The sequence below is a fragment of the Onychostruthus taczanowskii genome, unplaced genomic scaffold, assembly GCF_017590055.1.
Source record: "Onychostruthus taczanowskii isolate IOZ18803 unplaced genomic scaffold, ASM1759005v1 scaffold44, whole genome shotgun sequence".
Taxonomy (NCBI): domain Eukaryota; kingdom Metazoa; phylum Chordata; class Aves; order Passeriformes; family Passeridae; genus Onychostruthus; species Onychostruthus taczanowskii.
This window is the reverse complement of record NW_024501903.1, coordinates 1,041,975-1,067,339: the sequence shown is the minus strand read 5'-3', so window position 1 is coordinate 1,067,339 and position 25,365 is coordinate 1,041,975. Positions and strand designations below refer to the sequence as shown.

Genomic DNA, 25,365 nt, shown 5'->3' with positions numbered 1-25,365 from the left:
TCAACTCAGAGCTGGGCACACTTCCACACTGCCCCACCTGGAACACTCACCCTTTCTCACAGCTTCCTTTTCAAGTGAGTCAAGCAATGCCTTCCGCTTCTCCCTGTTCCCTGCCAAGGCAAAGGCGTATGCCAGCAGGGCCTTGGTGTACACGTGGTTTTCTTTCTGATTTGCTGCTGTTTCCAGGCAGAACAGAGCATTCCGCACCACTGAGTACTGGGGAAAGGAAGACAGTGATTAGGAGAGTGGGGAGAAATGAGGCTTTTGCCTTACTGAAAGCACATCATCCTACTGAACTTTCAGGATGGGACTGCCCAAAGGAGATCTAGAAACAAGTGGGGTACAATGTTTCCCAGATACAGCAAATGTGACAGTTCTTATATCACTGGGCTCAACAACCAAGTCATTTTTCCAATCTGGAGCAAGTTCTGGTCAATACTGTGTTGGCTGACAGAGCACAACTGGCTCAAGTTAGGATGCAGGCACGTACAGTCACAGGCAGCGGGATCTCCAGCAAGGCGATAGTGATGTAGGCTGTCAGCGTGGCCTCGTTGTCCACTCCTCCCTGCAGGGAAACATAAAGGTAGATGCTGACCCCACCCACCTTCACATCCTCAGTCTTTTCTCACACTCCAGTAGGAGCAGTGCATTACTCTGTATTGCAGTCCTTTAGCTTGCCTCCTTCTTCTTACAGCTGATGTGAAGACATCTCCAATAAATACAGAATGGCGTGTAGCTCCCTTCCCAGCATTTGCCATTGGCATGGGAATATCCCCTCTCCCTCTGTGCTCACGAAGCTCAACTAGCCCCATATGACACATGGCCAAGTTCTAGCCTCACAAAGAAACAACCAGGCAGACTTGCTACCTTCATGGCATTGTTCAGGAGTGTCCCAGAACTCTGGAAACAGCCGTTCTCCTTCTGTTTGTAGGACAGCCAGTGCAAAGCATCCTGGATGTGCTTCTCCTCTATGAAGATGTGAGGCCGGGCCTGGGCAAAGGACTTGAGGACAAAGGCTGTGAGCCTGAAAGTGAGAAAAAGAAAGGGCCTGAGCAGGCCTGTTGCCCATTTCACTTGAGAGGCCCATGTGCACTTCATCTATCTGGAAAAATGCAAGAGGGTCTGGGAAACTGTGGGCCAATTAGTCAGACCATATGTATATTATATCCTCACCTCAAAAACTTTTGTCAAAAATTTTTTTCCACTTTTATTTTGGTCTCTCATTTTTGGCTCAAAAAACCCTGTGATCTCTTTGTGTTGAGGCTACAGTTTGAAGGACAATGATTGTTGATTTGTCTTTGAAAAAATCTCTTCGAAAAATATCAGTAATTGCATGCCAATTAGCTAAATATGGATAACCGAAGTACTCAAAATTACAAGGAAGAATAATTAAATTCCTGCAAGCTCATGGTCTGCTGGTAGAACTCTTAAAATGTAAATCCATGCTTCATGGATTTCCCAGAACTCCCCTAGAATTTTAAAGTAAAGCAGAACATGTTAAAAGAGTTTTTGTTAAGAGTTGTTGCAAGCAGTTATGGAAAAGAAGCAGGCATGTGGTAAAAAGCCAACATACTGTCAAAAGCCAATTACCATTTCAGAAACTAAAAGCAAACTAAGGGTGATGAGTTCTTCCATTATTATCCTTACTTAAAATTGAAAACACATGACAATGATATACAGGACCAAGTCAAAACTTTTAAATAAGTCAAAATGGCAACACACATGCTCCTCCAGCCTGTCTTTGCTCAGTAGCTTACAAACACTTGGAAAAAAACAGTCAGCACTGCTCTTGGATTATCAACTTTTCCACTTGTGTTTCCTCATATGTTTCCATATGGAACCATATTTTCCAGCAGACTTCTCAGCAGATGCTAGTCTAGAAGAGCTGCCACTGCAACTTTTCAGCCTTCTTCAGTCAGGGTGTTAAATCCCTGCTCCGTTCTTCCCCATTTTATCTCTATCTCCTTTTTGTCTGTAATGGTCCTTGGAGCCACTGGTGGGAGGAAGCACTTCAACCATAAGCTGGCTGATGTAGCTTATATATTAAGAAGGAGGCAGCATAGGGATCACACCAGCTCTGGAAAGCCTGCTGGTCTACAACAGCATTTCTTATTTCCTGTCAGGCAGTATTTATTATAAACGTGTGGGTGAGAAAGAGGAGCATGTTGGAGATGCATAGGTGGCATTGAAATCTCACCAGGTGTTCCCTGGTTGGCCATAACGTTGTCCAAAGGTACTGTAAGAACCATCTTGGTGCTTGTAATTCAGCTGTCTCTGATAACCTGCAATAGAAAGATAAGGCAAGATTCAGATGCAAGAAAGAGTCTGCTGAGGGATGGGGAAATAGAAAAATAGCTCCAACAGCAAAAGCAATTGGGAGAGGCATAGGTCAGTCCTATCCTAACCAATATGCAGTGCTGGTACATCCCCACCTCCATGAACGAGGAAAAGCAACACCTGCCTTTCTTCAAAAGGATGGCAGGACCTATAAATGACAATGAATGAGTGACTGTAGCAGTAACAACTCTGCACTCCATTGCCACCTCATGAGAAAAGTGCTTGCAATGATCAGGTACAGTAATGCTTAAGCAACACAAAATAATAAAGAAAAAAGCAGCAAAGGGCCCCCTCAGGCATACAGCAGAGACCATCTGTGTATGAGAGAAGACCTCTTTCAACATCTGGCCAGCACTGACAGACCTACACCAGGCAGGATCTCGAAAAAAAGCCAAAGCAGAAGCAAAATCCATGTCCCAGCTCACCGCTCACTAAGTATCCAGTGGCCTTGGATTTGATCTCCTCACTCAGCTGCCCTGTCTTGTTCAGATAGTCCAGGACGTAGATGTTGGGTGCAAACAGAACCATGTTCTGCTCCCCACAGCCAAAGGGCATCTGGAGGAGCTGGTGCAGGTTCTGCATGGCAGTGCCCATGATGTCACCTGAGGAGCAGGAGATACCAGAGGAATGTTAACAATATTTAGGGCTAGCTGTCAGAATCAGGGGAAGCTACTGAATGACAAATGCAGGAGATATCAGAGAAGAACAAAAGATAATCTGGATTGATAAAGATCCTGGAGAAAAACACAGAACATCAGAGAAAAAGAAAAAAGGGAAATGAGAGAAAGATTAGGGTATTGTGAGAAGACAGAAAAAAAGGCTTGCAGAAAGGGAAAAGAATTAGCACACACAGACAGGAAAGTGCTCAGGACAGACAAGATTAATGACAAGAATGAGCTGTGCTGGAAACCAATAGAAAAAGCTGTGAGGTAGGAGGTCAACACAAGGAGTCAGAAACAGCACATGGTTCTACTGTCAGGCTGTTAACTCACCCAGCACTGAGAAATATGCTCTGCCTGAGTCTTGTACCACATTTTCAGGTAGCAACAGGGAAAACTCCTCTTTCACAGGGACTCCTGAGAAAGAAATGACCCAAACAGCTTGAGTGCAGTTCCAAGAAATCATTAATGGAAGGGGAGGGGGTGCAACAACAGGAACTCTTCATATTAGAAATGCCCTGATTTCAGTTACTTCATCTTTCCCTGGCTGGAACACAATCTCTGCATGAAAACCACTCCCAGCCACTCCTAGGCACTGCAAATCATGTGTCTACAACTTCCTCCTGAGTGTGCAAGAAAACAAGAGGACTTGTGACTCCAGTGCTGGAACAAAAGAGAGCAGGGATGCAAACTTCCCTGCTAAATCTGTCCTAGCTCATACCCTGATACTTAGGGAGGATGGTCAATTCTTTAGGCCTTTCTTCTGTCTTATGTCCCAAACTCCCTACCAATGGGGCATGTTTTGACTACCCAAAAATGTCAGACTACATGGAATATGATAGAGACAGGCCTCCAACACCCCATCCATCAAACCACACAGGAACAATTAGAGAGTGTGCAAAGAGTGGGCTTTACCTTTTACACAGAGCACAGAATTCTGGGTTGTTTCCTTCTCAACTCCTTCAGGCTTGGATGAGATGAAGGAAAACAAGAGAGATGAGAAATTAGTGAGATAGGAAATATAGACAAGAATCCTCACAAGGACAGAGGGATATGTAAAAAGAAAAGTGAGGGAACTGAAGAAGGAGAGGCAGTCACAAACATTCCCTGAAATATAGAGCTCTGAAATAATTTAAGCAAATAAAAGAAATGTGATCCTAAATGACTGGTGTTGTATGTGGAGAAAGGACAGGAAAAAGAGAGGAGAACACTGCAGGACCATCAAATGGATGACCTGCAACTATTGCACACAGTGAGAGAGACACTTAACATCCTTTTGACAAAGGGACTGCAGCATTACAGAGGGCTGTGCTGAAGAGAAGTCTACAGTGCTATTTATTGTAATGCTGCAGATGCTTTAGGGGAAAAAAATTGTGCATGCAAACAACTGAAAGGGAGGATGTAGTACACTGTAATATCTGTTGACACTACTGATAGCACATGGTGGGCAAACATCAGGGGGTTTTATGATACAGAGGAAAGCTCAGAACATAGAACCTCACTGCCAGATTACCACCCTCAGTATATAATAAGCTAACGATTTCCTGTAAAGGCTATCCAATACTGCCACATAGTATTTCCTTCTGTTCCACATCACATCAGCAACTCTTACTGCCACAGGAAATGGGTAAGCTGTAAAATTTCAGCATGTTTTCATGTATAGTTTTAAGGTGATTTCTTTACAGTCATCAAATTCCCATAGGTGCTTGTGAACCCCTCCCCTTCATCCTGGTGCCAGTCTTTGTTACCAAACCGTAATTGCAAAACACTCAGCTAAAGAGGCAGTTTGCTTGGCCACTCAATTAGCTGAGAGGCAGCATGTGCTGACTGGCACATTTACAGGGGGTGTGTCAAAAGTAGGAGAGAGTCTGTAAAGACAGTGTATTGAAATAGGTGACAGATGGGAGCTAAAGGGAAGGATGGATTGCAGTAGGAGTCCTGTTATAGTAGAAGACAGGGCAAGATAATGCACCAGGAGACACAAGGCACATTATTAAGCTGAAGTCTTTATGCAGCCCTGCCAAAGTACAAAGATGATGTAAAACAATCATACTGCCATGCTGCATAGTGATGCCATAAAACCATAGACCAGACCAGGTTAGAAGGGATCTCAAAAGATCATCTGGTCCAACCTTTAACAAGAAAGGGACTGGATGAGATTATCTAGCATCCATCCATACAGTTGTACCTGTACAGTGTAAGATAAAGGCTCAGTCCTCCCTTCCCACAGCCCACGTACCTCCACCAGCAGCTGTCTGATGACCGTGTCCTTCCGCCCTTTCTCAGGGGTCTCCACAATGTAGTTCCCACAGGGCTGCTGGTTCTCTAGGGCCTCGGTGGTCACTGAGAGCTCCACCTGCCCTGGAGGAAACAGGGGTCAGTCAGCCCTGCCAGGCAGATCTGGGCAACAGGATTCACTGCTACGTTCAGGAGTTTCAACTTGCAGGCTCATGGATGGAGATTTCTGTCACAGCTGGGCCCTGCTTTTTTCCCCACAAAAAGATCTCTGCATGAGCTGTGCTGTCATTGAAAGGTGACTCTATTTTGGGGACTCTTTCACAGAACCTAGGACACCACAGAGCTGAGTGCACCCAGCCCCACTGCCATTCAGCACATCGCTGCCCTGCATGCACACCAAAGCTGCTACCACACCAACAGTGAAAGCCAAGTGTGAAGATCCCATGTCCTCCCTAATCTCTGGGAGGAATGGAGCTAGCAGAATATCTCTGCTGGCCAGCAGTGTCTCTGGCCTCAGGAGATGATGTCCAAGGGCTATAAGGCTTGATGGTACCACATGTGATGCCAGACACACAGTTGGACCCCATGAATCCCCCAGTCTTTGCCTCCCAAATCAGTCTTTGCCCCCCGGATCAGTCACAGGCCACTGAAGTGCTTCCCAGGAAAATGTGTTGCTCTATTATCCAATACTGAACAGGGAGAACAACACAAAGAAACCCTTCCTGCAGTTTTCAGCACCCTGAGACCTTTACCTAGAGATTTGGGAGTCACCAGCCAAGCCACGGTTTTCCTCACATTCTCACAGAGACAATGAGATTCTTTCTGCTTTTCCACCAGAGTAGCCAGGAAATGAGTAGACTGTGCCAGAGTCACACTGACCTGTCAGTTGTAGAAAGAGGTGCAATTAAGAAAGGGTGATCATGAGAAACAGGGAGCTAGGAAGCCATAGAAACAGCTATTTCTCCACTAGCAAAGGAGCAGGGAACTGGAGTTGTGGGTTCTGCAATTGGAGTATATAGGAGAAATAACATAAAAAGTTTGGGGCAAAGGGTCTAGGGCTACTGAGAGATAAGGTAAGAAGGCTAGGCGAAGGCAAGGGGTGCACAAGAAGGTACACAGCTACAGAGAGTAATTTAAACCTCCCTTACCCTGATGCAGGCAGGCAGGTAGTTGAAAACGGTGGCTTTGAGCGTGAAGGACTCCCCACGCACCACAGAGTAGGGCATGGTGAGCTCGACAAAGAAGGGCTGGAAGGCTCTGAGGGACACTGTCGGGGACAGGCCAAAGCCCATGTCTGCTGAAGTGCAGAATGCATTGGCTTTCCACTCAGTGATGGTGTCAGGGATGGTCACTTCTAGATCAGCTTTTCCCTCAGAGCTGGTAAAGCAGACAGCAAGGACAGAGGGATCAATGTTACAGCATTTTGGTCACTACTTGCACCCCATTTGGCCTACTGAACAGTATTTGCTGTGTGAATGAAGGGACACAGTACATTTGCTACTCTAGGACCGCTCTACATCTTCTTCCAGTCCACTCTTTGGACAAACCTAACAATGGCTGAAAGTAACTTCATCTCAGAGGATTGCCAAATGGTCTCTGCAAACAATGAAGGACAAACACTTTGGGATTCATGTTTTCATCTTATAAACCATATTTTATTAAAAAGGAATGAGGTAGCCCAAGGTACTCACCTTATAGGTACTAAACTCCAAATCCAGGTTTCTGGGAAATACTTTCGGACTGCCTCTGTCACCTCTTCAGGAGTGCTTAACTGGTTAGAACGTCTCTCTGACAGAATGCCTGAATGTGGTGAGATGAAAAATAAATCAACTATTGATAATTCCAAACAAGCAAGACCTATATCAGCATCATGCTTCAGTCTGAGAAAGTGTCAATCAGAAGCAGAAGCTTGTGGCTGTAGTGAGCTATGGTACCAACAGCAGTGGAGTTTCAGGACCAGGGCTTATTGGCAAGAAGACTTAGCCTTCCATTATTTTCAGCTGGTCTACAGCAGACTTCAAAGTTGGAAGCCAGTACTTTACAAGATTTTTAAAAAAGAATTTAGACCAAAATCCTATTTAGGACCTTCCATGCAAACAGCCTTTTCTCTTTCAGGCACAGCCTTCATGTGATATTCTTCTCCACCCTAATCAGGCCAGCCAGCAATGGAACATCCCTCTGTTGAAATGTTTTTGGAGGGTCATTGTGAGTCAGAGTATCAACTTCCTGTCAAAGCTATGGCCTCCTCAAGAACTAGGCTGAAAATGGTCAAAATAAAAACATGCAGCTGGAATACGGGAAGGGTAGAAAGAGACATTTTGACTAAAACAAATTTTTCACATAAAAAATTTATTCCAAATAAAATATTCTGTGTTTGGGATGAAATTTGTTAAAACATTTTGTTTTACTTTACTTTTCAATAACTGGAAAACAAAGATGGGGTGGGTGGGACTTGGTTCGCATGGCTTTCACAAAGAGAAATGCATCCAAGAAGAAAAAGAATATAAGTTATTAAGGAAATTCTAGTTTTCTTCATCTTTACTTTGCCTAATTGAATTTCTGCATTTAGATAACAATTGAGTAGCCAAGAAGTATTCATATTAACTGTGCAACAGGCATCTCCAGAGCCTGAGAAGTCTCAGGGACAGGTGAAAGATGCTATCAGAGCCATATAACATTGCCCCTGGCAAAAGTGGCAGGCGGCTCATTTGTGTTTTTCTATTGTGGTATTTCAGTCTTCTTAGTGATGCTTATTTCAGTTTAAAATAATTAAATGGCATCTGTCCTCCATGTTATCAACTTCTGTCAGAAGCTGAAATTGTTTTCAAACCGGACACATACAAAAGCACAGGTTCTAGTGCAAAAGAAAACGCTCTGAATCAGCTATCCAGCTAGAATAACTTAAAAATTCTAAGATATTTTCCTTAATATGAGACTGAAGGATGATAGGGCCAATTCTGTTGCCCAAACTGTTACAGTGTAAGAGTTAAGATAGCCCTTAAAAATAGGATAATAGGATGGGTCCATTTAAGACTGGACTTCTATTGTATATGTCTTACCATGCTAAGCTTCCAAAGTCTACCAACTCATCGCTAGAAAATTTGCCATCCACTTCATAGCTTTGGCCATACTAAGACTGGCTGAGTCAATGAGAACAGCCTGAAAATGGTACTGGAGACTCTGTAAGTGATAATCTAGGAACAGAAGCCTACTGTAAAAGCCTAATGAACAGAGAATTTATCAGCAGGATAATATCTCTGCTCTGCCAGTCTTTGAACACTATCTGGTTCTGCTGATTTCTTATGCAGAGTTACCAAAGTTGTCTGTAGACCTACACAACCCGCTCAGAAGCTGAAATCTGCAAACCCATCAGCTCAGTGCTGCTTCCAAGGTTTCAATTCACAACCCCAGCTCTTGTTTAAGTATTCACCCCAAAACACAAACAGGATCTCTGTTGAGAAGAGAAGCGATAACAAAACGGAGTTCCCTTACCGCTTGTCCTCATTGCATACATGGGTGGTGCAGCCATGGCTACAGGTGTTTCTGTGCCAGCTGATGAATGAAGATACATGTGATTACTTGGGCCACAAAACCAAGGTTTCTTCACGTTGGTATTTGTGAAAACCTTTAAACCCATTTCCTATGGGAGAAAAAACAAACATGCTTTTTTGTTACTGAATCCTGTTGAGGTTTACACAACAGACTTGATTGGCATTTTACTGCCTCAAAATGGAGAAGATGTTATTGTGTATGGATTGGACCTTGAGATGATCCCCTGATCCTTGGGTCTGACTGCCTGGATGGCTCAGAGAGATAAAAGGATATATCTCCTCTTTTTCTAGGACACTGGTTCCAGTCCAATTTCAGCCTAGGGGTCAGGATTAGCCAGGAAGTAGATACAAAGTTTTCTCTCTGGAATGGAATATCTGTGGCTACAATGCAGCTCAAGGACAATACAATGCAGCTCAAGGACATGCTGATTTATGTCTTTATTTATTTCTTAATGTAAGAAAACTTTGAGACCAATCCCTTTTCCACCAAGTGTGAAGCATATCTGGCAAGACAAGTAAAGCTTATGACCCTCACTGAATATGCCTCTGGATAAAAAGAAGTGTCAGATCATTCAGATGCAGAAACCCTTCCCATGTTAAGTTTCACGATGCCACAGAAGGCTTAAGCATTCTCAAACATTCTTCCACTCCACTCCCTAACCAGGCCAGGGGGGCTATACCTTTAGGATGCTGTAAGTGTCCTCTTCATTCACCCCCATTACTGGGACATAGGTGATCCCATCCCGAAGTATTGGCTCCACAGTCACGCAATTCCACTGGGTCTCCTCCAAGGGTACATTTGAATCATAGACATAGCCATGGAATTCCTTCACTGGAAGTAAGTCATACACCTTGGCAGAGAGAGAGTATTTGGCATTTTAGTGTCCATTGTTATGAAACACAACTGAGGGAGTTGGATGCAAGCACCATAACACTCACATCACCAGCTCATACATCCACATTGCCACAGTTCTCCCTGTGCTGAGAGCAATAAGAGTTTGGGAATCAAAAAAAGTATCAAAATTTGGAGATACTGACTCTTTTCTTTATGCTCTGCATGTTACTCTGGTTATTATGGTTCAAATATGTAAAAAATTACATCGGCCAAACCATCTGCAATATCTTGTCCCTACTCAGGGATTGTCATTTTCTGCTTGGCAAAAGGCAAATAAACTCTTTGACTCTTCCAGATGCTACCCCAAGAGAATTAATCCATGCATGAGGAGAATAATTGAAAAATTATCATCAAACTCACAACAGCGTTTGGCTTTGGCCAAGATAAGCAGGCCCCTTAAAAGGGCTTTCTAGCTGCCACCCCTAAAATCACACAAAACCCCTAAGAAAAAACTGCTGCCCAGTTCTCATCTTTTTGCCCACTGGGGGAAGATGAAAAGCAGCACAGGGGAGCCTCCCTGTGTCAGCTCTGGCAAGAGGGACTGTTCCCTGCTTCCACTCCAGCACTGGCTGCTCTTGTTCTGAGCAGGCTCTGACTTGTTCCACGAACTTACAGAGGTGGGTGACAGGTCAGCCTCTGGCTTCATGAGGAGAACACTCTTGTCCACAGCACGCACAGCACAGAGGGAGTTCGGGGAGGCCCGGAACTGCAAGTGAGCATCTGAGGAAGGCAGGCCTTCCGAAGGGGAGAAGCTTAAGTCCACCTGTAACCACAGGAAAAGCTACATCACAGATGCCCTACTCTCACAGGACTTTTCCTTCCAGTTGAGTGCATTCAGTTCTAACTTTACAAGGTCCCCATATGCATGCACACTTCCCTCTACACTTCCTCTGGACTACTGTTCCCTTCCGGCAGTGCCAGGGAAATCAGCACCAAGAGTTCTTGGCAACTTCAAGCATCACAATTGCTCACAAAATTTTTAATGTTGTGGGTTTTGTGGTCATTGTGAGTGTGATGAGACAATCCCACATAGGAGCTAGATGTGATCAGACAGTAGAGCATGTCCTTGAACAATGTCCAGTCACTGTACTGCACCCAGAAACCGTATGTGAAGAGAAAATAAGCTTGCAAAGACCTTGCTGTTGTTCTCTTTTTCTTAGCCAGGACCATCTGCAGGATCAGCAGTTGACCAGTTGCTAAAGGGGGCTTTATCAGTGTAGCCTCTGCTAGCACTTTTTTTCCAGCAGTTGATCTCCTCCAGGTTAGCACAAACCAGTGTAAGCAGTGAAGCTACCTACAACAATTGGGATGTTGCCTGTCCAGTGTTAGTGAACTTAAAGAAATTAGCTTAACCAGGCTGAATCTAAATAAGTGAGCTTGAACACACTGCAGTCTGGTGACTGCTCCCTCAGGAAGTGGACACTGACCTTATTGTTGAAACACAATTCTGTGTGGAACTTGGCTGAATCAGCAATCACCTCCTTGCTGGAGACCGTGGTGTAGACAAGCACTTGGGCCACTGGAGCAATATCAGCTTGTACAGACAGCTGTAGTGAGAAGACACCATTGTCTAGCAAACAAAACAATGGCAAAAAGTTAAGGTGCAAAAAACTTTCTCTTGGAGCAGTCAAAATTCTAGGTTTGACTTTATGCTGAACTTTATCCTAGCCACTATGAAATTCCAGGCATCCAAGCGGGATGAATTGGTGCTCACAGCAATGTGTAAGTCTCCCTGTCTGACTGAAAAGGCCTGTTTTCCAGTGCATAAATATGCTGAATTTTGCTTCAGCTTCTAAAAACAGACTATCAGATGTATTTCTGAGGAGCACGGGAGCCCCAGAAAATGCAGTGTCAGGAGAAAGATAGTGGCACAGGGAATTAGAGCAAATCTGTGAAAAGCCTAAAGGCAGAGAAAATAAAGGTCAAACTTTTCCCAGATCTTAGAGGACATGCACATGTCGATCTCTGCATGTCTGCCACAGTTGCCTAGCCCCCCATAAGAGTGAAAATTTGGTGGGGGAGAGGAACTCACCACTTTCCTGGTCCAAATCCAGAATGTGAGTGCCTCCTTGCTTAATGTTTCCCTTGGCCATCACCTGAATGGAAGGAGAAACTTTGTTGTGATTGTGGTTTTGCATTAGCCAAACCTGAAAGTGAGGGACCCTGCAAAGAGAGCAACTAAGCTCTGTGTCTGCTGCTCACACCCAGCTCTCTGCCTCCCTGTGGCAGAATCCCTGTGCTCACCCAGAGGGTACAGGGACATCTTTACTTTTTTATTCCCAACTCCTCCTTTTTATTTCTAAAGAATGTGTAAAAGATGACAAGAAAGTGTTTAAAGACCGCTGCCACAAACCACAGCTTTTATTTCTAACCCCCTATAATTGCCAGTGACAACCTCATTGTACGGCACGTGCAAACTTACCAGGTAGTAAAAGGTGATTTTCTTCTGCTCTCCTATAGCAGCGGGAGTAAGGATATAATGCACCCAGATTTCTGTGGAGGAGCCACAGCTCAGTGGCTTGGACTTGGGCTCAATTTTGAGGAAGCTATTACTGGGAGAGTAAAAGCGCTTCAGTTGGAGATAACGTTCTCCATAAGATGGAACAGCCCAGGAACGATCATAGCAGAAGACGTTTTTTTTATGAACTGCCTGGAAAAAGAGAAAAATACATACACAGATCCTCAAACACAGGTGGCCAAACTGGAGACAAAAATTCATGGCCTAATATTAAAGCTTTACTATTTTTTTGGTACTGAAGTAATAAGGAAGTCTACAAAATAAAAAATTAAAAAACAAACACCAACACATGAGTTTGGAAAGTGCAAGACAGGATGGTGGTATCTTTAGCAAATCATTGGGAATTATCTCACTCCCAGAGAAGCTGGGGTTTGTGTCAAACCATCTGAATCATATCAGATTTTTGTTTACTATCAGTGTCACTTTAAGGGCCTTTTACATTAATACCTTGCCCACTCTAATATACTAGGGGGAATAGTATATTCCCCCTAGTATATTAGAGTCTAAAGGGGAAAAAAGCCAATTTTCATTTCTTTCCTTATCACTGGCACTGAAGAAGGGATAGTGCTGTTCAGATATTACCAGTCCCAAGATCAAGCTACAGATGCTATGGAAAAGAAGGACAATCTCCAACTAATAATTCAAAACCTAAACTGAATAGAAGTTTAGGAGGAAAGAGTTCAGAGCCTCTTAAAAATGAGAGCAAGGGGAAGAACTTTCACATTTAGAAGGGCGCTTCAGCAATTGATGTGCCTCAAGTGCCCTTTTTTCTTTATCTTTCTCATTACTTGGCAATCCTTGCCTTTTCTTTATACTGCAAAAATCTGAAAACTTCAACTATCTAGTAGTAAGTGCTGGAAAATTTTTAATGGTTTTAGTCTGTGACAAGGGAATTGTAGGGAGTAGAGCAAATATAATTCCAGACATAAATATTCTCCCCTACTCCAGGATGTGATATTACAAAATATGCATATTACACAACAAATTGCATTTCCCACTAACAAAAAGATGCTCAGCAGCACCTGCTTGTCCCAGACAAACAAATTCCATAACAAACCAAAACAAAGCAAAACTAAATGAATAAATAAACAAAAACCCAACTCCCCCCACACACAAAAAAAAACCAAAACCCCAGGAGCTGTACTTAGAAACTTGAAATACTAAATTAAACTCTGAGATGTGCAGATGGGAGACAGACCCACCCTTGATTAGATAGGGCTGGTGATCTCTTGGAGCAGAATGGACTATTATGATCTCTTGATGTTCCTTCTAACCCTGTATTGCAATTGCTAAGCAGAAATTAAATATTTACAAGTGCAATTGTGACCTAAAACCTCAGTCTGCTGTATGACTATTTCCACCAAACTGGTGTCAAGGTTCACACAAACAATAAGGAACAATAATCTAACTACTTTTGCATATATAGTATAAATTTTAGACCTTCCCCTCCGGCTCTGTGGGGGGCTTCATTATCTTCTCTGCCCAAAGGACTTACCCTAATTCCAACATTTTCCAAGGCCAATGAAGAAGTGTTTAGAGCAAACTCTGCCACACCCTCTTCATTTGTTGTATAGTTTTGTTCCTGTCCTCCTTGAAGAGAAATTCTCACAGTTTCATTGGCGATTGGAGCATTAGACCCATCCACTAGTTTCACCTGGAGGAGCAAAACCAGTTCAGTTTAGAAGGAGAGGGATGGCTACCCCTTGCACAAGAATGGTAGAACACCAAGGTAAAGACACTGAGACTGTGTCAGACAAGGAAGCCTCAACAGCACTTTACATGTATCTCTTTCAGAGACAGCTGCAAACTTTCTGAATACTTCTTCTCTGACTCTTTCTTATCTCTGCCTCTGGGTCAGAGAAGTGGATGTGGAGAATGACATGCACTCACACCCCTGAGGCCTCCAATTAAACAGGTGACTGGAGGAGGAGAATTTTAGTGGACTGGAGAGGCAGAAGCACAAGGAGAGAATGAAGGCTGTGCTCTCAGCGGCTATTCCCCAGTTTGAGAGCCTTCAGAGAAAAGGAGACCCACAGGGATTAGCAGCACTGAGGTCCAGCACCCTTGCAGAGTTGGGGCATACATCTCACCAGAAGGTTCAGTGGCATCATTGCTTGGCACTCATGGCATTCCATTCTCATGGTTTCCCTACCTGCCCAAAGAAGGGGACTCCTCGCTTGTAGTAAGTATCTGAAAGCTCAAATATGATTCTGCTAATGGTGGTTGTGATCTCAGAGAAGCTTGTTCCAGTCAACTCCACTCCTGCAGAAAGAAGCATGAAGAACTAATTTGCCTCTGCCTGACCAGAATTCCTTTTACCCTAGGCCAACCCTCCTTTGCTGGACAAACTCTTTGCTTGATAGTCCTGGACTAGAGGCAGGAAAACTCAAAGATTCAAGAAGAGAGAGAGTCTGCTTTTATCCCTCATTCTTACTGGGCAGGCTCTTCTGCTGGTCTCTCCTGGGCCCATTACATGGCTTTTTCATCCAGATGATCCATACCTGTATCCTCCTCTTTAATCTTAGCCTCTACACGGAGCTTATTCTCATATCCGCCTCTCTTGAGCTGGAATAATTTGGTCTTTACCACTTCAGAAATGCAGCCATAGATGTCTGTCTGTTGGAGGAAAACAAACAAGACCATTATATTCTCGTTTATACAATGCTTATTCAATTTAATGAATCCATCACTGTGTGTTGCTCTGAACTGAAAGAGAAGCCCATAACCTCACAGATAATCTACCTCTGCTGCTATCAAATCTTGAAAAAGACACAAATAACTTAGCAAAAAGCATATTGAGTTATTTACAGCAACATTAGGAAAAAAGAGTTTGCAAACTAGACAATTTTTGTGTATGTTTGTGAAGCTTGAAGCTGCCAACACTTGGTACGAGTGCACAGGGAATTAGTCAATGTGTGTCACATAAGAAATGTTTGTCAGGCATCAGGCTTGTTAGAAAATAAAGCTGCTTACTTAAAATGTGTAAGCCATATGAGTGATACATAAACCAAAGCCTCTGTATTTGTAAAAAGAGGATGACAGCTGGAAAAGTACTTCCAAAGCTTGCCACCTCTCTTCAGCAAATTCATGTACAAGGCAAGTCTCCAGAGAAGAAGTGCCTAGAACAGAGGTTAGCACCACAGTATTTATATTTTCTTTTGACATTTGTAACTACAGTAGTGGCAGAGGTAGCTGTAGATTCATGTGGCTCATGCTGTAGCAGAGTCCAGGGACCACAAGAACATCTTCTAAATGCTTTCTTCTCCTGGCATATTTCCACAAGCTATTACTCCAACTTCTGCCAATTAACCCAGTATTGTTGCACCTGTCTGTGCTCCAAACACCTTTCAGTTTTGCTCTTGCCAGGTAAAAGGTGAAAAAAGTGGGGGTTTTTTCTGTCTCTCTTTACCACTGCAGCTAAACCCATATTTCTTTCCCTCTTGCTCAAAATGCATCAGCCTCTCTCCTGGTTTCTGCTCCTTTCCTTCCTCTAACACCAGCTTCTGTCCCCACACACAGTCTCCAGTGTAAGCCAACTCCAACTCTGTTCTCATTGCTCATGGCTTTTCTATCCTTGCTCCTACAGTATCTACATCCATCTGACCTTTCTGTTATTTCTTTCAGCTCTTAATTCTCCATCAGATTCCAGCCTTTACACACATTGCTCTCACTACTCAGACATCCCCCCTTATTCTTACCTTTCACATTTCATCTTGCACCCAATCTTCTCTCATCCTTCAGCCTTCCTTAAAATACATGGATTTTCACAGAACCAGTCACAGAATGGTTTCGGTTGGAATGGGGCTTAAAGGCCATCTAAGTTCAATTCCCCTGCCATAGGAAGGGTCATCTCTCAATAGACTAGACTGCTCAAAACCCCATCCAGCCTGGCCTTGAACACTTCCACAGATATGGCATGCACAGCTTCCCTGGGCAACCCATGCCGGTGCCTCACCACACTTCAACACTAAGTTTGTACTCAGAGCAAGCCTGTGCCTACAAGGCATGCTCAATAGCACTTTCTCCAATCACTCTTCCCACCAGAGTAATCCTGACTCACCTGTCCAGAGAACTCCTCACAGACTGCTCTAGACTCTTCACCATAACAGGACACGGCTGCATGTTCATAGTTCCGGCAGACACGGAAGTTCACGAGGCCGGGAACAGGCTTCCCAAATGTGTATCTATGAGCAGGGAGGATTGAAAGGAAAACAGAGACATGAGGAATGTAATAGGGACGTAGAAAAATTACAGGCTCATCCCCATTGACACCAGCTGTCTTCCCTAGAGCTGCCTCCAGGATACACAGGGCCATCATAGGAAAAAAAAAGCAGAAAGGAATCTGGTACCATATGCTAATGCTGATTTTGTTGAGAGTCCCCCTCATCCTGGAGAACATGTTGCAAGCATCTACCCAACCACCCAATTGTGACAGAACTGGTTTATGTATGTATGAGCACTGGGTCTTTACTCTCACTCTTCAGCCCAAGCCATGGCTCTCCCTACAGGGTGTATGGAACACTGCAAGGTGGAATCCAGGGAGGTAGTCCAAAGGAAAGAGGGCAGCTTCAACCCTTAGGGTTTCCTCTCCACAATAACAAGCAGAAGACACAGCTAAACTGGGTAAACTGAACTAAAGACCTCATCCCTAGCACTGTAGCTTGTGTGAAATCCTCGATTACTCAAATAATATGCAAGAAATAATCTCACCAAAAAAAAAAAAAATCAAAAATATGTTTCTATATGTTACACACAATGTGCAATGTGCATCAAACAGCCACTGTTGCCTTTTGTCTAACAGTAGATACAGTCTGCTTGGTCCTGCTGGTCCCCAAAAGGATTGAGAAATATAATAAAGGGTCATCTCTCAGCCTTCCAACTGAACTTTCATCAGCAACTCAAGAAAACACTGAAACCAAGCAGAAATTGAAAGAATGGCACTCACAGTCCACAAACTGTCACCTTCAGCTCCTCATCCAGAATGCTGATCACCTTTGGCATTTCCACTGTCACTTCAAATTTTGGCAGCACTGCAGCAGAACCAAAGGAAAACAGTCTATGTGGTAGGGAATAACATCAGAATGACACATGAAGGTGCTCAGAGGCTGTTCTTACAAATTACCTAAAGACCTTTTACATCTAAATGGTCAGATTTTAGAGGCTTCTGTCACCTGCACATCCTACTGAAGTCATTGAAAACCCCTGAGCCAAGCATTGCGCCAGGTAAGAAGACAAGATTATTACACCAGCTATTAAAATACAGCAGCTTCATAGGTAACATATGGGTTATCAGTCCCACAGCAGTAGGATACAGTAAAACAGAGAGAAAAATCAGTAGACTTTTCCCATAAATATGCAGCCTGGTTTCTGCATTTTCAGAGCATGTAGAATTTATCAGTGTTCAAAACAGGAAGACACCCTGGCTTCTCCAGTGATATATCCCATCCACAACCAGCTGCAGGAGCGGAAATGAATGGTGACTGTCTGGGGAGAACTAGGAGGGGATTCAGGGCACAGGACAGAGCACAGTCTTGCAACTGGAAGAGATCAAAGCACTTTGAGACTCATCTACCAGGACAGCTCTCTGATGCATGAGCCAGGCCATGTCAGACCATGTAACAGAGGCTGCAGCTGGCTTGCTGGGGTGGCAAGATCTGCTGCTTGTTATCATGTGCTGGTGTGTACTGGGATACCATTTTTCTAGCCAAGCAGATGGAAGTGCCATGGAGGTGAGAGCACCAAAGGCAGGTTAAGGCACTACAGCATCACACAAGCTACAGGCTTAGCTTGTGGGGCAGAAAAGGCAAGATCTTAATTTACAGTCTAGACTGCCCCAGCCTAGACCCAGACTTATGGTGTGACATTTGACAGGTATGTAGCCAACTGGAGATGGGGCTGTGGCCTAAAAACACCTCAGAAAGGAGGAAAGGCTTGTGGCTGTCAGCACAGACTGATCCAAGCACTTTGCTTCTCCTGATAGGAGCCTTGCTGAGGTGGGCATTCTGGAGAGCTGCACTCCATGATCTGGGGCTTAGGGAGGAGAGGAGATAGGTCACTCAAGTGCTTCTTCTCCTCCTAAAGACATGATTCTTGGGAGGGAAAGGACACAGAAACAAATTTCCAGCGATGCTGGGCATCCTGGTCAGATCCCCTACACTGTTCAGTTAAGATTTCATGTCCCATGGGACTAACTGTTAGGAACTTGAAACTGCAGTGACAGTTACCATACTCCTCCACAGAGAAAGAGTGCTGAACTTTCTTCCCAGAGGCCTTCTGTGCCACCACGGTGTAGGTGCCTTGGATAGGTTCAGAGGTGAGGTTGAAGAACAGCTGTATAAATCCCATCTCTAACTCTGCGTTTGTCCACTGGTACAGACGATTTTTCTTTGGGTCCTACAGAAAATGTGATCACAAGGAGATTGCGAGAACAATGGGAGTCTGCAATGAGATCTAGCAAAAGCAGTGAAGGAAGGGACAGCCCCTGTGGTTCAGGAGGCTGCAGGCCAGGAGTGGAGGGCACTAACAGAGTTTTGGGGGAAGCACACAGCAGGACAACAGGGGAGCTGTAACCTGGGCCCAGGTACATGGTAGCCACCATATGAGTTAAAATTCTGTATAGTTAAATTAACATAATGGACCAGCTTAATACAAAAAATAAACAAGAATTCTGTTGAGGCAACTGTTTACTCTGCCCAGGTTGAGGTGCATTAGATGTGAATGTGAATTAAATGTTTGTACATACCTCAATATACACCAGTGGGATCTAGAAAAAGAAGAAAGGAGGCAGCATGTTTAGACAGAGTGCAAGCAACACAGTCAAATGACATGGGCTATGACCACATTTCAGGGTAAGAGCTAGTCATCCAATGGGGTAAGGAAAAAAGTTGCTGGTTCATCAGATGGATCATCAGAGCATTTTGAGTGTGAGAAGATGGGTACAATCCTTTGTCTCAGGCACAAAAGACAGCCAAAATTACTAATTACTAACTATGGATGATCTGCAGTGCTAATAAGAACAGGTGCACATTGTGTTAACGGCAGATTGCTCACTGTTTATACCAGCACTGTCCCTTTGCAGTTTGTCAAACCTTTCCAATAATGCAGAAGGCAGGTTTGTGCAGAAATTTGACAACAGGTCCTGTTAAAAAGATCTAAGGTGACCCAGAATTTTCACAGTTATCTCAGTATACTGAGAGCTCTCCCCAAGAGAGACTATTTTTCCTCCCTTTACCCACATTTGACTTAAGGCCGAATAAGTTGAAAAACAAGTATCATGCTTACCATTTCATTCACAGGTCGGAACTCTTCATCCAGAGAAGCAATTCTGAACAGGACTGATGGAGAAAGACAGTGACATTCCACAGTGCAATCGGTAACCAGAAAAATCAGTTGCAAAAACAAATGGTATAACAGACAACAGAGCTGTTCTCTTCTAAGGAAATTCCATTTACTAGGATGCTAGGTCATGCTAGAAGGTTACCCATCTACTATGGTTACTTGAATAAGAGGATGTTAAGAGCAAATTCACAGCAGTGTGAACATCTTACCGATCACAGGCATCAGAATCCAATTGATTGGGACCAAAGTTAAATTTAAGTTGCCTTTTTCTACTTTGCATTTTTATGCCAGAATTCACATGGGTTTTCTAATTTTGTTATGAGTAGACTGACTTCCTAGGAAGGATGAATGCAAGTAAATTACTTCAGCACTTGGTTGCAAGTTTGTGTTGGCTCTGGATGGAGAGAGAATTCAGTACCTCTTTTAGGACATTTGTTTTTATCCAGGCCAAATTTAGGAGATCACTGGCCCAGAAGAAATAATAGCTTACATAATTCTTTCTGTCTTCATTGAGCAAAATCAGCTGCTGCTTTGGAAGCTATTTCATTACTTAGTCTGAGTTTTGGCACTGTTCTCTATAGGATAAATATCCATTTTTTTCCTGGTTTCAATGCAGATCTCCTAACTGCATGGATCACAACAGCAGAACCCACAGTGAGAAAGGGAGAGTGTGCAGGTGCCCCTGATATGTGCATGCACCTAAAGATTCCCCAGATTTTCCCATAATGGAACAAGAAAACATAAGTCTCAGCCATGAGGTTGCAGTTCTGATCCCCTCTGAAAGCAACTGACATCTGGCCAGCATGATCCAACAGTTTTAATACAAATGTTTGTTTCAAATGCATATCTCCACCCCTCTCCTGGTACCTGTCTGTCCGGGCTTGTAGATGGGTTTGTCTGTCTGGATGAAGACCAAGCTCTCGGAGTTCTGGACCACCAGCAACTTGCGGCTGCTGAACTGCAGCGTGGCCCCCTTCACCATCACAGTGAGAAACACATAGGGTAATGGGAGTCTTGGTTTTGGAAGCTGGAAAGTAAGAAGGAAACTGTGTAACAGACCACATTTAAAGGCTTCCTGAACTGAACCAGCCTTCATGAAAGGAGAGCTCTAATGTAATCCTGATGGATCCAACACAGAGGTAGGAGGAACAAGAAACTGATTTTTATTTGTCCCATATTCCTACCCATTCCTCCTGCTGTGCAGTGATTGTGCAAGTGTTGAGCAGCAAAGGAACTCCTAGCTCTAGCACCCAATTTTTAAAAATTCTTAGTGTCCTGACCAAACCTTTCCATCCTTTTCCTTTTGACATTCACAAGCAGAACGGAATAGTCTGTCTTCTCTTTCACATTATGTCCCTAGTCTTCACAGAACATTTCCTTTTCCAAACCAGACATGCCAGACATCTCTACGTCTCTTTCACAAGTGACCAAGTCAGTCTTCAGCCTACATCTGACAAACCAAGCCAAAAATGCCAACCTTTTTGGCATCCTGAAGAACAATTCCTCACTCTTCAGGCCAAAGATATAATCTAGGCTCTGAGCTAAATTATCAGGTTTTCCTAGTTACCTACAACTCATTATAGTCCCTGGGGCTTTCAATTACATTAAATTATAAATGCCCCGCTTTGCTGTTTTTTTGTTTTTTTTTTTTTTTTTTCAAAAAAGGTGCTTTGCTGTTTTTTTGGGTTTTTTTTTTTCAGATACAGGCAGTCACAGCTCTGTGTTCTTACATTAATTCAGTATATACCAGGTGGAAAGTATCTGAGGGCCAGAAGTTCTACCACAATTTGAAGGCACTCAAGTGACAAACTGAGGATGTTGAAGGATGGTGTGGAAAGCCATTTCACCAAACAGCCATCAGGAGTGTCAATATACTAAACCCACTTTCTTCTCCTGTCCTAGAAAGGGGGTGGCTTTCTAGGATTCAGCATGTCACAGTCATTAAGCATATTAAGGAGATCTCAGCAGTAAGAGGGTGATGAGGATGGACATGAACACACCTTTAGCCAAGAGCAAATGAATATCTACATAGTGTTACTCTGGTCATTACTTCTCAGTGCCTTTACATTTTAGGCCTGGCACAAAGGATCGTGCCACAAGGACGAGATACTCACAGAGAAAGGGATGCAGGTGAACACGTCTTTCTCTGACACCACGTCATCAATCAAGCTGCTGTTCCCCCACAGGTACTCGAGTGTGGCACTCAGCGTCACAGACTCGTTCAGGTAGGTCAGCTGAACGCAGACTTTCTCTTGAGAATCCGTGTGGATCAGATAGGGCACCAGCACGAGGTACTGCCTAGGAACAAGGGAGATTGATACGTCAGAGGAGCAGGAACAGGTAACAGGAGCTGTGTATAAAGAACAAATAAACCAATCTGATGACTACAGCTTTCATTGCACAGGGAGAAGGGCACATTTTCTAAGCATGTAACAAGATTTCCAGCATGTCTGTAGCAGCAGGGGAAAGCAGAGACATCTCAAATATAAAATACCAGAGGAAATCCTACACACAAACATCTGGAAAGTATGTCTTTCTAGTTTCTGGCACAACAGCAGCACTTCTTCCTGGGATCCTGAATAAAGGCAGGGGGAAAGTCAGTTGTCACTTTTGCTAGACACAGTTAGAAGCATTCAGGAGCCACACAAATGCCACTACCCAGTGAAAAAATTCCATTGACTACACACTGCAAAGTGTCTGTAGCATTACTCTCCTTCCTCGCAGAGATTCAAAACCGCCACAGCGTGGTGCCAGATCTTAAGCAAAAACACAAACAAGTTTCAGGTTTTCAGGGAAGCAAGGCCCTCTGTCTCAGCTCAACAGGGGATCCCTGCTCGGCTCTGGGCAGCCTCCTTCATTCCCAGGGTGGCAACTTGCCGGTGGCATCCCACTGCCCAGCACTGCTTCTGGGAATCAAGCCCGATCCACCTAATGCTACCCGTGCTCCCATTTTGGTGGACAAGGACTGGCCTCCAGTGTGCATACCCAGAGCAGCAAGCAGATGGGAGAAGAGCCCTCAACACCTCAGCAGTAAGGCAAAGCTTTTCCTTCAGCAGTAGCAGAAGCTATGGCACCTTTTTTTCCAACAGCTGGTCTGCAGGGATCAAGCTCTGACCCCTCAGATCCCACTGTCTCTTTCCCCTGCGTTTGATGAAAGCACTACAGCACAGCCTTGCTCAGAAATTCCCCTGTACCCCTTGTGATGGGCTCTGTAATGGGTGAGGTGCTCTGTGCTTTGTAGGGGAAGAAGAGACATTGCAAAAAAGCCAAAGGAGAAAGCCTTTGGGATGTCAGGACCCCTCATGTGCAGCTCCTACCACACATGTACACACATGCACAAAACACAAATGCCTTTCACATACAAACAGGGCAAAAGTGGGTGAAGGAGGGAGGCAGGACACTATACCCTCACAAACCTGGACAGTCACAGTCTTACAGTGTCACATTACCCTGGTTGAGAAGGGAATTTTCATTCCATTGGCTGAGCTGAAAAATGTGAATTAAAAAATAAAGCCATTTCTGAGCTATTTGTTCCTTCCTTTTCTTCTCATCATCATCTTTAAAAAACCACTCCCAGCTCCTGGGCATTTCAGCCTCGGAGTAGGACAGTCAACCCAAAATTAAACCTTTCATTGTCCTTTCAAAACAATTTGCCTCTTAAGAAGGCCTCATTGCACAAACATTTATGAAAAGCTGTCTTTCAAAAGAACTAATTTCATGCATAAAACTTTGTTGAAATCCTGTCAATCCCCTGAAGTTTTACTGATATCGCAGTTTCACAGCTTGTTTTGCATCCCTCTCAAGCACTAGAGTTCCTGTTTGTAGAAGGCACTTTACCCAACCTTGGCGTCTTTATTCCTGTATAAAAGAAGTTAGATAGAAGACAAGGGACAAAGAAATAGACACAGGAATACAGCCAAGGTCTCCTGCCTGCCCAGAGACCCCCCAGCATAGCTTACGGCTCTGTGATGGGTGAGGTGTCTCCTGGAAGGAAGAAGAGGAGGAGGAGGAAGATGCTTGATTTGATAAGCAGCCCGTTCATCCCCATGGTACACAGCAGGACGTGGTGAGTCAAGCAGACACTCAGTGTGGTCCAGTGCTGCTCTTAGTCCCCCGCTGCCCTCCCAGTCAGCCCCTTTATACTCTCCTCTGCAAACAGCCCAGGGGCTGGAGGAGATAAGGGCTGGGGGCCAGGGCCCATCCGGAAACAGGGAGAGGCAGCAAGGAGGAGCTGGAACTAGCAGCTCCAAGTCTGGGCAGAAGGCCAGGGCTGGGGGGGAGAGGGAGGGGAGGGTTCCTGGCAGGCCAGAGCTGTGCCTCTGTTGGGGCAGGACAGAGGCAATGGAAGAGGAAAGGCTGTAGCTAAGGAAGAAGGGCTAACAGCAGAGCATGAGGGGAAGGCCTCCATTTCTGGCAGGGCTCTCTGCATGGAGCTGGACATGGCACTGGTCATGGAGGTTGCTGGAAGAGGAGCTGTTTGATTTCCTTCAAAATGGGAGCAGGAGATTGAGCTAGGATTTGGGAAACAAGCCTGGGTGTGTCTAACTCCCATTAACAGGTTGTGAAAACAGGGAATGGAAATTGAAAAAAACCTTCCCTCTCCACCCACACTGTTCCCTTTTGCTCCCTGTTCCTGGTCTCATCAAAGCTAATGCCAGGAAAAGGCGCCACAAAATGCCTGGAAAATCAAGTCAACTAAAATGATCTGGCCTTCACCCTGACAGAAACAGGGACAGTGACATGATGGGAAGCTGCCAAAAGTTCAACCCATTAACAGCATGTAACACATTAACCAAGTGCCCAGAGCAGCAGCAGAACATATGTGGCCTGGGTCTTACTTTCCTTCTACTGGCTCTGGTTCCAGGTCAAGTTATTGATACATCTAGATCAAATTATTGCTGTTTGATGCAGTCCTCCTGATTTAATTAAGTGCAAATTCATGTAATGCACTGTGATGGGCAGTGTTGTACCACAGAGGGAAAAGGGGTCTTTAGACCACTGTCTTTACTTGGTCTGCAGCAGGAGAATCAATAGCTCTGGTAATTATTACCCTTGCAAGTGGCAGTAGAATATCTCTCTTACTTATAGTTCTAATGCAAACTCCAAAGAATGGAGATCTATGTTACAGGATGTAAAACATAATGTTCAGATTAAAAAATGTGCAGGATAAAACAATTATCTGTCTGTCCTAACCTTCTCCTAATATAATCATCAAAACTTTGGTAAGCTGAGTAACTCTGGAGTTAAGAAATCCAAGTGCAGTGCAATAACAAACCTTCATTACCGACCTCATTCCGCCCTGCATAGGAGAAAAGAGGATAGTAGTGCATGTGCAATTTCCCTGGGGACTGCACAAAAGACAGCCCAGATTTGTGCTCTTCCTTCTGCATCTGATACCCAAAGATGGCTTTTCTTGCCCAAAAGAAATGTAACCCAGGAAATGTAACCCAAAAGAAATGTAACCCAGGAAAGTCTGCCTCACCCACAGAGGAGAGGATTGTACATATGGACTGGTCAAAGCCTTCTGAAGATGACAATTTACAGTGGTAGAGGTCAGGAGCTGGACTGATGGAACACCAACCCGACAGGATGAGATGCAGAACTGCACACAGCCGAGGGATCTCAATGGAGACCTACCCTTTTTGTCAAATAGCCAAACAGCTCACATGGCTCCCAAACCTGCTCCTGATCATTAGGACCTTGGTCAAAAATGTGCTCTGTAGCCAAAAACTGAAGAGAAATGTTTTCAATCCATTCACGCAAGGTAAACTAGGCAAGCTGAGAGACATGCTCATCTCACCTACATATCATGATAATAGGAGAAGCTGT

The 25,365-nt window shown here is 44.2% G+C and overlaps 1 protein-coding gene across 1 annotated transcript; it reads right to left on the bottom strand.

Annotated features, from left to right (window-relative positions):
* Positions 1 to 23,729, bottom strand: LOC121340966 (alpha-2-macroglobulin-like). The gene is made up of 28 exons (XM_041414077.1): positions 23,496 to 23,729; positions 21,651 to 21,834; positions 20,404 to 20,563; positions 19,480 to 19,532; positions 18,941 to 18,961; positions 18,423 to 18,591; positions 17,144 to 17,228; positions 16,259 to 16,382; positions 14,700 to 14,814; positions 14,351 to 14,460; positions 13,694 to 13,852; positions 12,103 to 12,330; positions 11,713 to 11,776; positions 11,108 to 11,250; positions 10,294 to 10,443; positions 9,466 to 9,636; positions 8,727 to 8,874; positions 6,926 to 7,034; positions 6,383 to 6,611; positions 5,987 to 6,113; positions 5,236 to 5,357; positions 3,912 to 3,963; positions 3,330 to 3,413; positions 2,763 to 2,939; positions 2,198 to 2,282; positions 868 to 1,024; positions 491 to 565; positions 1 to 216 (listed from the first exon to the last, which is right to left on the bottom strand). Exons 1-28 carry the CDS (start codon positions 23,582 to 23,584, stop codon positions 1 to 3), a joined length of 3,606 nt encoding a protein of 1,201 aa, XP_041270011.1. The 5' UTR covers positions 23,585 to 23,729.
* Between the last annotated feature and the right edge of the window lie 1,636 nt (positions 23,730 to 25,365).

Bases quoted from the DNA above. Each gene is read 5' to 3' on its own strand.
- LOC121340966 (XM_041414077.1), bottom strand. From the start codon at position 23,584: ATGGGGATGAACGGGCTGCTTATCAAATCAAGCATCTTCCTCCTCCTC. The intron at 13,853-14,350 runs GTAGGGAAACCA...TTGCTCCTCCAG, and splicing joins GAGTCCCCTTCTTTGGGCAG to GTGAAACTAGTGGATGGGTC. The intron at 5,358-5,986 runs GTAAAGGTCTCA...TGTTTCCTCCAG, and splicing joins GGTGACTCCCAAATCTCTAG to GGCAGGTGGAGCTCTCAGTG.